Genomic DNA, 13,458 nt, shown 5'->3' on the forward strand with positions numbered 1-13,458 from the left:
AGATTCTCACTTCAGTAATAGCACAGAAAACGTACTACTACGTTTTCTGTGGTAATAGCCTTGATACCTTGAAGAAAGCAGCCGTTGACCAGTAGACTGGAATGGGCCTTGTCGTTAAAAAACTCAAAACGCACACACATGCAAAAAAAAATAAAAACTTTTACTTGGCTTGGTGAAGTGGCTGGTTTTGTTTCTTACTTTCCATGAATTCGAAGAATTCCTCCACAGAGTAAAATGCCTGCTCTATAAAAAGTTTCTTAATCCTGTTTTTGAAGATTGAGAGACTGCAGTTCTTGAGGTCTTCTGGCAGACTATTGAACGATCTTAAAGGAGCTGTACCTGAAGGACTTAACATTCTTTGCCAGCCTAAATCTAGGGGGGTCTAGGCAGTCTTTTTTCCTTGTGTTGTGCTCATGTACATCACTCCTTACCTCAAGCTCATGTTCACTCTCTTTGCACCACAACAGGCAATGTTAGCGAATTTCCCTATAGGGAAGTAGCTATTACCGTAGGTCTCATGGTAGGACTTAGGCCCGGGACCGATTTACTTTTTCATTTTGGACATATATATATATGTGTCCGTGAACACAATAACTCGAGTAATTTTGATCCGATTTTGATGAAATTTGGTTTGAAGGTGTAAGGCGGGATAAACTTGAATGAGTTCGCGATCCAGCATGATCGGACCATGGGAACAGGGTTTTATGGGGTAAAAATTGGTTTTTCTCACTTTTGACCCTCAAAAAACAAAATTTCCCAATTTTTCTCTAAACCTTCTTAAAGAGCTTTAAAAACAAACAATTCAGTATATCAAAGTGTTTTTGTACGGTTATTGGTTACGGAGAAAACTAAAAAAAATGGTACATTTAAAATTCCCATGTTATTCTTACGGAGAATGTTGTAAAATGTTGTAGTTTGCTTGTTTATAGATATCTTTTGATCAAACTTGGCAAATGTATTCATTTTATACTAAGCAATAATTATTTTACTTAAAACACACACTTTATTAGTTTCCTTGTAACATCAAACCTAGGTACTCGTGAAACCTAATGTTATTTAAATAGATCAATTGAAAAATCAATTCAGCCAAATGGAAATTCGCTTAGACGGCAGGTTTGCTGTGGCGGGGGTATTTTTAGCTCTAGTTGGTGCGTAACGAGGAAGAGTCTACCTTTTCCGAGTCCGATCCCGTTTTCTTTCGTTTCGTTTCGTTTCAGTTTCGTTCGTAGTTCGTACCGTTCCGCTCCGTTAACCGTGCATCCATATCATTGTTGGTTATTATAACCTGTAAAATAGTTAAATTTTGGCTTATTTTGGTGAATTACTGAATTTAAGACTTTTTATTTGTGTGTTATAGTATAATGATTTGTTAATGATTGTTCTACCTTAGGCTAAGCTGCTACCAATTCAGAACAATGCCATACCAACGTTTGCATTGTGGTTTAACACTAGGCCTATTTTAGCCAACGTTTACCTTTCACATAGTTTTTAAGCTAGACACAATTGCTATTTTTTAACAGCAAATATATACATATTATAAACTCATCACACTTTTCTAAAATTTTTGCCATTTAATTTGTTATATAACTAATATAAACAAGAAAATGGATCAAATGCTTCCTAGCCCGGGATTTAGCATCCCAAGCATTGGCACCCCTCTTCATCAACCAGAGGAAGATCAACAGATATTACCCATGGCTCAACAACAACAGCAAATGCAGATGCCTCCTCTGTTACCTATTCAACAACAAAATATATCCCCTGCTCAACAGAGGCCCATGCATACTTATGCACCGTCTATGGGATTCACAACTCCTCAAAGTATGATGCAGCCACAGACTCCGGTAAGATTTATAAAGCCATTTCGGCTGCACTTTACTTTAGGTCCTACACAAACAAACGAATTAGGCCTAACCCTTAGAGTGCCAGGCGAGAAATAAAAGTAACGCTCAAAAAATGCTGATGATTTTTCCCGAAGGTCGCGCTAAAAATGCCGAGCGCGATCTGGCGATTTTTAGGTTAAAATTTCGTAAAAATCGAATTTTTGATATTTCGACCAACGAAAATCGATGTATCGCATCTAGTAACTTTCGACTCAATGTTAATATATTTTGGGTTAAAAGAATCCGAGTATCCATTCGGTTGTTATGACAACTGTTCGATCATTACGAAACGTCCGGTCAGCCGGACGTTGGCACTTTTGGCTCTTTCTACAAACGTCCGGTCGGCCGGACGTCGGCACTTTTGGCTCGTTTTAAAAACGTCCGGTTCCCCGGACGTTGGCACTCAAAGGGTTAAAATATTGATTATTCGATTGTTTCATTCAATATATCGTTTGGTTAGTTAGGTTGAGTTAACCTTACCTAACTATCCAAACGATATATCGATTGATATTTGCATTCGAATGAGTGTAGGACCTAAAGTAAAGTGCAGCCGCAACTTCTTGTAAAAAATAATATATCAGTGTAGGCCTAAGATCTAATGACACAACTAGAAGTAACTGAATACCGTACCGGTACCTAAGTTAGCTGATTAACTTAGATAGGTAAGCTAACTTACTGAGCTTGAATATGAACCTTAAGTAAGGATTCAATTTTGAACTCATTTTTTTCATTCCGTTTTCTAAGTATCAAGATGTTAACTTAGGCTATTTTTATAATTTTTAGCAACACATGATGTCGCCAATGGTTCATCAACATGGGTCGTCTGGACACCTGACTACACTGAACCCAGCCACTCCTGGCCCAATGACTCCTATGACACCATCCTCTGCTGATCCGAGCATAGTACCTCAACTGCAGTAAGTAAAACACTTGGGAATTAATAAGTGTTCATTATTCCTCTTTAAAAAATCCTCCAACTTTATAAGTTAACCTTCTTATAGGCCTATTCTATTAGGCTACCTACATTTTTGTATTATTTAAGTTAGATTTAAGAATTAGAATTCAGAATTCAATAGGCCTAATAGTTATATTTGTTTGCTATAAGCATAAGCTAACTTGTGTTATAATTCTTTGTTTAAATCCATGTTGTTATCGCATAACCACCATAGCAACCCTTAAAGCTACCGGTACCGATTGTAAAACATTTTATGTTAACTTAGTTTTTAACAGGGATTTTCAAATTTAAATTTGTTTGTTGTTAACATGCTCATTGTTTGCCGGAATAACCCTATTAAGTTTGGCTTCAATATGTTCAGCGGTCATTGCGTGACTCAATTTCAAAGTTTGCATAAGATCCGATCTCAAAGGGCTTCTCTCTGCTCACTCAGCTCAACTAGGCCTACTTTTCATTGTCGTGGTTATTTTGTCTCCGGAAAAACTTTTTTTAAATCAAGTAGCCATTGGAAGTAAATCAGATAGGCCTAAGCCTATTTACAGTCCATAGTTGGAAATATTTTTACATGTTAGACCTAATTTGAGATTGACTTTGTAGAAACATTGTCTCGACTGTGAATCTGGGCTGTAAGCTGGACCTGAAGAAGATAGCGTTGCATGCCAGGAATGCGGAGTACAACCCAAAGCGGTTTGCGGCTGTAATCATGAGGATACGTGAGCCACGGACGACGGCTTTGATCTTCAGCAGTGGCAAGATGGTGTGTACGGGAGCCAAAAGTGAAGAGGACTCTAGGCTGGCTGCAAGGAAATACGCCAGGATTATCCAGAAACTAGGGTTCCCGGTAAGAACTAATCATATTTTATCATCAAAACCAATGATGTTTAGTAAAGAAGCACCTCAACCACTTTTAATAACACTCCTGTCGCAGTGTTAACTGTCAAACGTATTCCCGATTTCAAAAATATTAAGTTTGGTTTAACGAGTAATCTTACATATATGTACCAGGAAGAACACAGTGTTTTTTGTTGTGAAATGTCAGTATTATGGTACAAAATCAATACATTTGGACTAATACAAACTATAAACAAGCTAACCTAACTACTTTTAATTTATTTCTCTATTAGAATAACGTGGGGATTTTTAATAACCCTTTTTGGAGTTTTCTCTTTAGTCTCTTTAATCCTTACAATGCTTCAATGTGAATAATTAATTACTGAATAAGATGTTACTGTAGTTGGCACGGTAAGACCTAAGCCCGGGATCGATTTAATTTTTCATTTTTATGTCTCCAGAGGCCAAAAACACCATTATAGTAGTTCAAATTGTTATATTTGTATGTATATATAGGCCCTATATATATATATATATATAGTTTAATATGTCTACGTAAACAAGACAACTTTTAGTATTTTTTGTCCGATTTTGATGAAATTTGATTTAAAGGTGTAATGCGAGGTAAACTTGAATGAGTTTGGGAACCAGCATGATCGGACCATAGGAACAGGGTTTAAAGTTAGCCTTATGGGATGAAAATTGGCTTTTCTAATTTTTGACCCTCAAAACACAAAATTTTCCAATTTCTCTCTAGACCTTTTAAAGAGCCTAACAAATAATTTAGCATATCAAAGTGTTTTTGTAGGCCTACGGTTATTTATAGGTAACGGAGAAAACTCAAAAATTGTAAAATTTAAAATTCCCAAGTTATTCTTACGGAGAATAGGTAGGCCTATTGTAAAATGTTCTAGTTTGCTTGTTTATGGCAAATATATTTATTTTATATGTACTAAGGTAGCCTATTAGAGGCGGTTTGGGAGCTCGGTATTAGTGCTAGTCCGCGACTAAAACCGGATATTTCCGGTATTTAAAGCTTGACTGACTTGACTGCCATGGCCACTTGTACCCTAGCTGGTACTTGGCCTCGCCAACACGCTGTCGCCAATAGTCTCGGTCCCATGCATCTTCCTCTACAAGCCTCATCCTTTCCAAATCTTTTCGTACTTGACCCCACCACCTGGCTTTCGGTCTACCTATTGGTCTTCTTCCCCTCGGATTTCCTCTGAGTGCTATCTTCAGTAGACTCTCCTCCTTTCTCCTTAGGATATGGCCAACCCACCTTAATCTTCTACTCTTAACTTCTCCAATGATATCAGGGTCTTGAAATAATTCTCTTAGCTCCCGGTTGTGGCGGATTCTCCATACTCCATCTTCACATACTGGCCCATATATAGTTCTCAAAACATTGTTCTCAAAAGTTATTATTTTCTTTTCTGAGTTCTTGCTCAGGATCCAATTTTCCCCTCCATATAAAAGTACAGGTCTTACTATAGTTTTGTAGATTCTAATTTTTGTCTTTCTCGTTAAAAGTTTTGATTTCATTAGTTTACTGCATGCGTACCAACTCTTATTTGCTAAATTTATCCTATTCTGAATTTCCATGTCTTCCGTATTTTTGTCAGATAGTAGAACGCCTAGATAGGTGAAATTATTTACTCTTTGGAATTCATGGTTGTTGACTTGAAAAAACTCTTCATTATTTCCAGCTTCTCCTCTTGTTACTATCATGAATTTGGTTTTTGCATCATTTATTTTTAGCCCTACATACTCAGTTTCATTTATTAGTATCTCCGTTAAAACCCTAAGATCTTCTTTTCTTTCAGCCATCAGTACTACGTCATCTGCAAAAGCTAATATATTAATATTCGTTCCTAGTTTTAGTCCTATGTGTGCATTTTTTATTGTTTGTAGGGCTTCCTCTAGAGCAATGTTGAATAGGAGGGGGGAGAGTCCATCCCCCTGTCTCACCCCCGTATTCACATTAAATTTAGTTGTGGTTTCTCCATCTATCTTCACTTTACAACGAGAGTTTGAGACACATGTGGTTACTAATTTAATAAGCTTATCTGGTATTCCGAATTTTTCCATTTTCTCCCATATCTTTGCTCTGAATAGGCTATCATACGCTTTTTTGAAGTCTATAAATAAACAATAGCATTCCTTGTTGAACTCCCAGTACTTTGCTAAGCATTCCTTAAGTATAAAAATCTGATCCACAGTATTTAAGGTATTTAAAGCTGCCGCCTCAAAAATGGGTTTGTGAGCTCAGGATCAGTTAGACGCGCGCCTAACTTGTGCAGGGATAATCTTGTGCCTAAATATTGTTGGTTTGGAAGACCAATTTCGGGACTAAGAGATATATATTTTTTTCCCATAAAAATTAGTGAGTTTAGTCTCCAACTTTAGTCCTGCCAAGGGGCAGGTCTAAGTCGACATCATGCCAGTACTATTACCTCATTAGCAAGTTAATTGTTTAGATATTAAATAAAAGGATGTTATATTGGAATTCGTTATTAAATTCCGAACAATTTCATTACCGGTACTCTAAAAGTATATTTGATCAAAGTTTTTAGCGAATTTCCCATAGAGGGAATAAGCTATTACCGTAGTACTCATGGTAAGACCTGGACGCGGGACCGTTTTTTTTTCGTTTTGAGGTCCCTAGAGGCCAAAAACACCATCCGTTCAAATTCATATATATATATATATATTTATATATTTATATATTTATTTATATATATATATATATATATGTGTCTGTCAGCATGATAACTCAAGCAAAAATGATCCGATTTTGATGAAATTTGGTACAAACGTGTAAACGTACGTTTATTCGAACGAGTTCGCGATCCAGCATGATCGGACCATGGGAACTGGGGTTTACGGGGGGTTTTATGGGGTAAAAATAGGTTTTTCCCATTTTTGACACAAAAAACATAAAATTTTGCAATTTCTTTCCAAACCATTTTGTAGAGCTTAAAAAAACAAATAATTTGGTATATTGAAGCGTTATTATGCGCCTAATAGTTACGGAGAAAATTCCAAAAAATTGTAAATTTAAAATTCCCATGTTATTCTTATGGAGAAATAGTAAACTGTTGTAGTTTGCTTGTTTGTGAACATATTTTGATCAAATTTGGAAAATGTTTTTATTTCTTACTAACTATTCACATTTTACAAAAAAAAAAAAAAAAAAAAAAAAACAGTTTTAAATCAAGAATAAATGTTATCTTTTTAAGTAGACATTTCAGTGTAAATCCAATCAGTCAAATGGAAATTCGCTTAGTATGCAGGTTTGCTGCGGCGGGGTTATTTTTAAGGTTTTTGTTCAAAATAAAGCAAAAATCTTGCAGGAAGTAATTTAACAAAAGATTATTTGGTTTTTGTTTTTACTGTTAACTGCAATAAAAATATGGACCCTAAATATAATTTATTTCAACTGAGAGTTTGGTTATAAGCACCTGTACCTTAATTATAAATATTTTATTAGCTAGGAAAAAATTAGCGACCGCATACATACCCCCCACCACTCCCCCTAGTAAAGAGTGAAGAGATAGGTAATAAACAAAACATAAAAAACTGCAAATAGCTCACAGTCATAATCGTTTTCTTTTTTTGCGTTGTGATTGAGATCAGTTCAGTGTCATTGACCAATTGCTATCAAAATGGAGTACCTAGATTATTTGGAGTATAAGAAAATATATACAGTATATATTTTCCCCCACCACAGAAAACCTGCAGACTAAGCGAATATCCAATAATCTAATAGGACTTTCAATTAAATTTATTTAAATAGCTTTAGGTTTAACAAGTAACTAAAACTACCTTCGTGTAGGTATGCTGCTACAGGGAGGGCAATGAAGTGTGTTTTTTACCAAAAATATTAACAGCTTTATATAAAACTAGCTGTACCCGCGGGATTTGCCCCATTTAACTTCATAAGTATTCGCATGGCTCATTCACGTCCTGGTTGAAATTCGTTTGCTACGCTCACTCACCTTTAGGTTGGAGCTCGTTCGCTGCGCTCACTTGCCTTCAGGTTAGCTCGTTCGCTACGCTAACTCACCTCCAGGTTGGAGTTCGTTCGCTACGCTCACTCACCTTTTGGTTGGAAATTAGCTGTTGTCATAAAAAAAAAAAATAATAGTGCTGCACCCTGTTGGTAATCCTTGTAACTTTGATGCTATTAAACATCATAGAACAGAACCAACTTGTTTTTATAAAAAAAAAATAAATTTGCTAAGTTTCATCATAATATATCCAAAAACTACCAAACTACAACAGTTAACTTCTCCATGAGAATCACATGGGAATTTTAAATTTACGATTTTTTGAATAGCCTGTAGCCAAAAACCGTACAAAACATTTTAAGATACTTATTTGTTTTTTATAATCTTTAAAATATTTTAAAGATAAAGATTTATGTTTTAGGGTTAAAATTGAGAAAAAAACTATTTTTAACCCATAAAACCTCGGGTTCCCATGGTCTGATCATGCTGGTTCGCGAACTCATGAAGGCCTTACACTTTCATGCCAAATTTAATCAAAATCAAACAAAAATTACTCAAGTTATCACGTTCATGGACGTAAATATAATATATTGGCTAAACTTATACATATATTTAAACATTTGAACAAATAGTGTTTTTGGCCTCTAGGGACATCAAAATGGAAAAGTATATCGGTCCCGGAACTAAGTGCTACCTACGGTAATAGCTACTTCCCTATAGAAAAATTAAATAAAAGAGTGTCATGTTAAATCGGCTCCGCCCCAGTGGCTCTGGAGTTTCGCATGTTAACCTTATGAGAAATGGAATTAATGAATCTTAACAGCTGTTTCAATTAAACAAGTTGGTTCTGTTCTATGATGCTGCAACCAAAAGGTGAGTGAGCGTAGCGAACGAACTTCAACCTGGAGGCAAGTTAGCGTAGCGAACGAGCTAACCTGAAGGCAAGTGAGCGTAGCGAACGAGCTAACCTGAAGGTAAGTGAGCGCAGCGAACTAGCTCCAACCTAAAGGTGAGTGAGCGTAGCGAACGAGCTCCAACCTAAAGGTGAGTGAGCGTAGCGAACGAACTTCAACCAGGACGTGATTGAGCCATGCAAACAAGATCATCTTGAAAATTAAGAAGTTAAACGGGGCAAAGCCCGCGGGTTACAGCTAGTAATATATAGATTTGAAGTTTGAAAATGGACTCATGTCCAAAACATGTAACTTATATGAAAAATATATTGATTATTTCAGGGTGCTCAGTTGTGCTTTGTTTACTACTATAATTTAATCTATATCTATAAAAGAGGAACTATGCATGTATATATATGTGTATATACATTATGGACTCCGAAACCGCTTGACAGATTGTAATGAAACTTTCAGGCATTATTAAGCATCTTTCAAGGATGGTTCGAGTGAAGTTTGGTGCAGATCCGTCAAAAGGGCTCTGCCCCAGAGGGTTTTAAGTGGGCCAATGTCAGACTTTTTGATCTAGAATGTTTACAAATAAATATAATTTAAAAGCAGATGTTTACTTTCACCAACTGTTTTGTACGTTTGAATAACTACAACATTCTGTATTAGCATTAGTCATGACTAGCTGTGTACCCGTTCTACGCACGGGGATCTTATAATATTCAGTTGAAACCTTCTTATATAACGAACAGCAGTTGGTTTGCATATTTTAAGATATGCTGGCCAAACTATTATACATAGCTTCATTTTATGTTGTTTTTTGTTGTTCCGGATCGGTATGACAATCAATAAAAGGTTAAATTACCTCTGTGTCTGCCGGTCGATCCTATAACGGTAGGCTTACTTTTATTTTTACTATCTGATCTCGTTTGCATGGCTCAATCACGTCCTGGTTGAAGTTCGTTCGCTACGCTCACTCACCTGTATGTTGGAGCTCGTTCGCTGCGCTCACTTTCCTTCAGGTTAGCTCGTTCGCTACGCTCACTTGCCTTCAGGTTAGCTCGTTCGCTACGCTCACTCGCCTCCAGGTTGCAAATTAGCTGTTGTCATAAATGTAAAAGAAATAATAGTGCTAGTGCTGCACCCTGTTGGTAATCCTTGTAACTTTAATGCTATTGAACATCACAGAACAGAACCAACTTGTTTAATTGAAACAGCTGTTAAGATTCAATAATTTCATTTCTCATAAGGTTAACATGGGCTTCCAGAAATTCCACGTCAAAAATCGACAAAAACTTGATTTTCAAGGGTTTACTGTTAAATATCTAACTGTCTCATATTCGATGAAATACGTCTAAAACCATCTCATATATGTATAGTATTTGGAAAATAAGTTTCAGGCGGGACAGTGCTATAGTTATTGAGGAGTAGTTGTAATAAAGTGCGTATTTTAGCGTTACCAAGAGAATGACAGATAGACAGACAGACAGACAGACAGACAGACAGACAGAAATTGAGATAAGGTTTGATTCGGTTTCTCTGACCTATGAAATGTAAAAATAACCAAAAAGTTCATTATTCTAAGCAATGTACAGACAAAACTCTAATTTTATTTATATAGATTTGAAATAGTGCCACAGTGTTTCTACAGATTGCAGCACAGAAAACTATTTTACTTTTGAATAAGTCCAAATGTATTAAACCCCAATCGCAGCACACCTGTGCACTTAACAACGTTTAAATTCTCCAATGTTAAATATTAAAACATAAAAACCTTTATAAAAGTACTGTATTATAAACAATAAAAGGGATGACTTTTTTAAATGTATGACAACAGCTAATTTGCAACCAAAAGGTGAGTGAGCGTAGCGAACGAACATCAACCTGGAGGCAAGTAAGCGTAGCGAACGAGCTAACCTGAAAACAAGTGAGCGCAGCGAACGATTTCCAACTTGAAGGTGAGTGAGCGTAGCGAACGAACTTCAACCAGGACGTGATTGAGCCATGCGAATACTTATGAAGTTAAGCGGGGCAAAGCCCGCGGGTACAGCTAGTATATATATATATATACATTTAGGATTTGTTGAAAGAATTATGAAAAATGAAACATATAAGTTTGTGGAGAAATTAATTTAATCTTTGTTATTTCAGGCAAAATTCCTTGACTTCAAAATACAAAACATGGTTGGAAGTTGTGACGTGAAGTTCCCTATTAGATTGGAAGGTTTGGTCTTGACTCATGGGCAGTTTAGCAGGTATGTCATTATTTGGATGATAACTAATTTCTATTATAACATTATGGTATGGCAATATAAGGCCTATAGGTACCATTTAATATCATGAATTCATGTCACAATCTGATAACATTATGTATTGTACCTAGTCAATGCAGAATCATAGTTTTTCAGTTTTTTTTTTTTTTATTCATTGCTAACTTTTGATGACAACAATTTATAAAACAAACATGCACATAAAAATCAACATAAAGGCCATTTGATAAACATTAAACAGTTGACTAAAAGAGTCAGGGAGGCGAAATTGTAGTCTGGTTTGATAAATATTGTTCATAAAAAAATGCTGTTTTTATCCTGGTTACTAAATTTAAAGACTGTAAAAAGTAATGTATTTAGTGTTAGTGACCAACATAGCTGAGTGGTTATAGTGCTCACCTGGTAATCAAAAGGTCGCCGGTTCGATCCTGGCAAAAGTGTGTAGCTTTTTGATGGTTTGAAACTGGACCCAGCTGTTTATTGGGGCTTTTATGGTCCTGACTAATGAAACAGCTGATCTTATTCAGTAAAAAGCCATACAAGGCATCACACTCCATTCTTCACTCATGTTTGGGTCTTAGTTAATACGCACATAGATGGCGTCCCCATCTTAAATAATAATGATAATAATGATAAAATAACTACATTTCTCAAAACACAAGACTCAACTAACCAACGTTATTCTGGTAAAAAAGCTCTTCTTACCTACTAAAATAACAACTATTCTTTTGATAAAAATATATACATTCTTTCTAATAAGATGTGAAAATCATAAAACTTTTGCCAATAGGTTTATTATTTTACTACCTATTTTTTAATGTGTCGTGTTTAGGTTTGAAAAATAAATAGGAGTTTAGGACGTTCAGTCCTTTTTTTCTGGTAATGAGCAAGAACTCTCCAAAAACTTCCTCACAAAGCATTGCAGTTTTCAGTATAGTATAACCTTAATGAATATACGAAAGGATGTGAGGTTAGATGCCAATTCAGCTTCCTTGTAAGAAAAAATTTTAAAAGCCTGTTTTGTATTTCAGCTACGAACCAGAATTATTCCCAGGTCTCATATACCGAATGGTGAAGCCTAGGATAGTACTGCTGATCTTTGTTTCGGGCAAAGTTGTTCTAACAGGTAGGCCTATTTGTATAGTTGTGTTGAAACGTAAAATATCTTCTAAAAATACAAGTTAAAAACATGCTTATATTCTGAAACCAAATGAAACCCTAGGAATGCTAGGGTTTTGGATTTTATAACCTAAAAGCCTTGGATGAAAGCATAGTATTTTATGGGTGAAATCACAAAAGTTGGAATAACTCTTGGACTGTAATATTTACAACAATGGTAGCTGTAACATTCTGTTTAGGATTATAAGAATCATAAAATACTTAACTTAAATCAAAATCATTTGAGAGTTTTTTTTTATCTGATTTAAAAAAATGGGAAAATCACATAAAGTTACAATAACTTTTCAACCGTAAATATTCAGTATTCCTATTAATAATTGTTAAAAGCCATAGTGTTTCTTTTAAAATTAATATTGTAGGCCTATGTTCTATGGAGTATAGTGGAATTGCTTTGAAACCTTTCAATTTTACTCTTTGTTAAAAACGCTAGTAGATTTCTTCATTAAATGGAGAGAAAATAACAGTTTCTGAAAGGTTTATGCATTTAAAACTTTTTCTTGCAGGTGCTAAAGTCCGGCAAGAAATATACGAAGCATTCGACAATATATACCCTATACTGAAGAGTTTCAAGAAGCAGTGAATTATTTTTAAAAAATCTCTAGAGCGGGACTCAAGTTGTAATATATTAGTGTTTGTATTGTGGAATTTAAAATATTTCACTTCTGGTCTTTATTGGACCAGTTCATCGAGTGGCTAAAATGAGAAATATTTCCTATTGACTTTTGTTTTTGTAACAAATTGATTTCTCATTTCCATTTTAAGTGTGATATTTTTCTACTGAGACAAACTTGTAAATAAAAGTTAATGTTTTGTATCTATTGCATTATTTTATTATTTTTTATTCACAATAGTGGTCAACACAATTCAGTTTGTTAGCGAATTTCCCTATAGGGAAGTAGCTATTACCGTAGGTGGCACGGTAAGACCTAGGCCTGGGGTCGACGCCAATATACTTTTTCAGTTTGATTTCCCTAGAGGCCAAAAACACTATTTGTTAAAATTTGTATGTATGTATATATATGACATCATCTCCCCTCACAATTTCAAGTAGGCCCACTTGCCCAACCACCAAATTTTAACTTTGTACAACAACCTTACTATGATGCATCATGAAGCCATGTAATACGCATTCACAAGTGAGCCCTACTCCTGCAGCTCGTGAAAATCTCCGGCAATGTAGATTTTACCGTTGTGTGTGTACACAAAGGATTGTTCATGGGCGGCGACGGCAAATAATATGTGGCGGACAAAACCGCCGTGTGTGACCCCGGCCGTAAGGTACTGATTCAAAATTTAAAGGCAAAAAGGTCCATGTTCTATATTGCTGGATTCTACTTTTCTAGGTTAGGTTGAAAAACTTAAATTACGAGAATAAATCAGAAACATTGATCATTTAAAAGAGTTTTTGTGATCAAACTCTAAGATATG

General features: G+C 35.5%; 1 protein-coding gene across 1 annotated transcript; it reads left to right on the forward strand.

The window, feature by feature from the left end:
* Positions 1-1,293: 1,293 nt before the first annotated feature.
* On the forward strand, positions 1,294-12,853 carry LOC128985671 (TATA-box-binding protein-like). The gene is made up of 6 exons (XM_054405439.1): positions 1,294-1,844; positions 2,667-2,800; positions 3,436-3,679; positions 10,733-10,836; positions 11,883-11,977; positions 12,534-12,853. The coding sequence occupies exons 1-6, from the start codon at positions 1,605-1,607 to the stop codon at positions 12,608-12,610; spliced, it is 894 nt and encodes a 297-aa protein (XP_054261414.1). The 5' UTR covers positions 1,294-1,604; the 3' UTR covers positions 12,611-12,853.
* Positions 12,854-13,458: the final 605 nt, after the last annotated feature.

The sequence above is a fragment of the Macrosteles quadrilineatus genome, unplaced genomic scaffold (assembly GCF_028750875.1).
Source record: "Macrosteles quadrilineatus isolate MER2022 unplaced genomic scaffold, UCM_ALF_1.0 Scaffold_2__2_contigs__length_208266976, whole genome shotgun sequence".
In the NCBI taxonomy this organism is placed as follows: Eukaryota; Metazoa; Arthropoda; class Insecta; order Hemiptera; family Cicadellidae; genus Macrosteles; species Macrosteles quadrilineatus.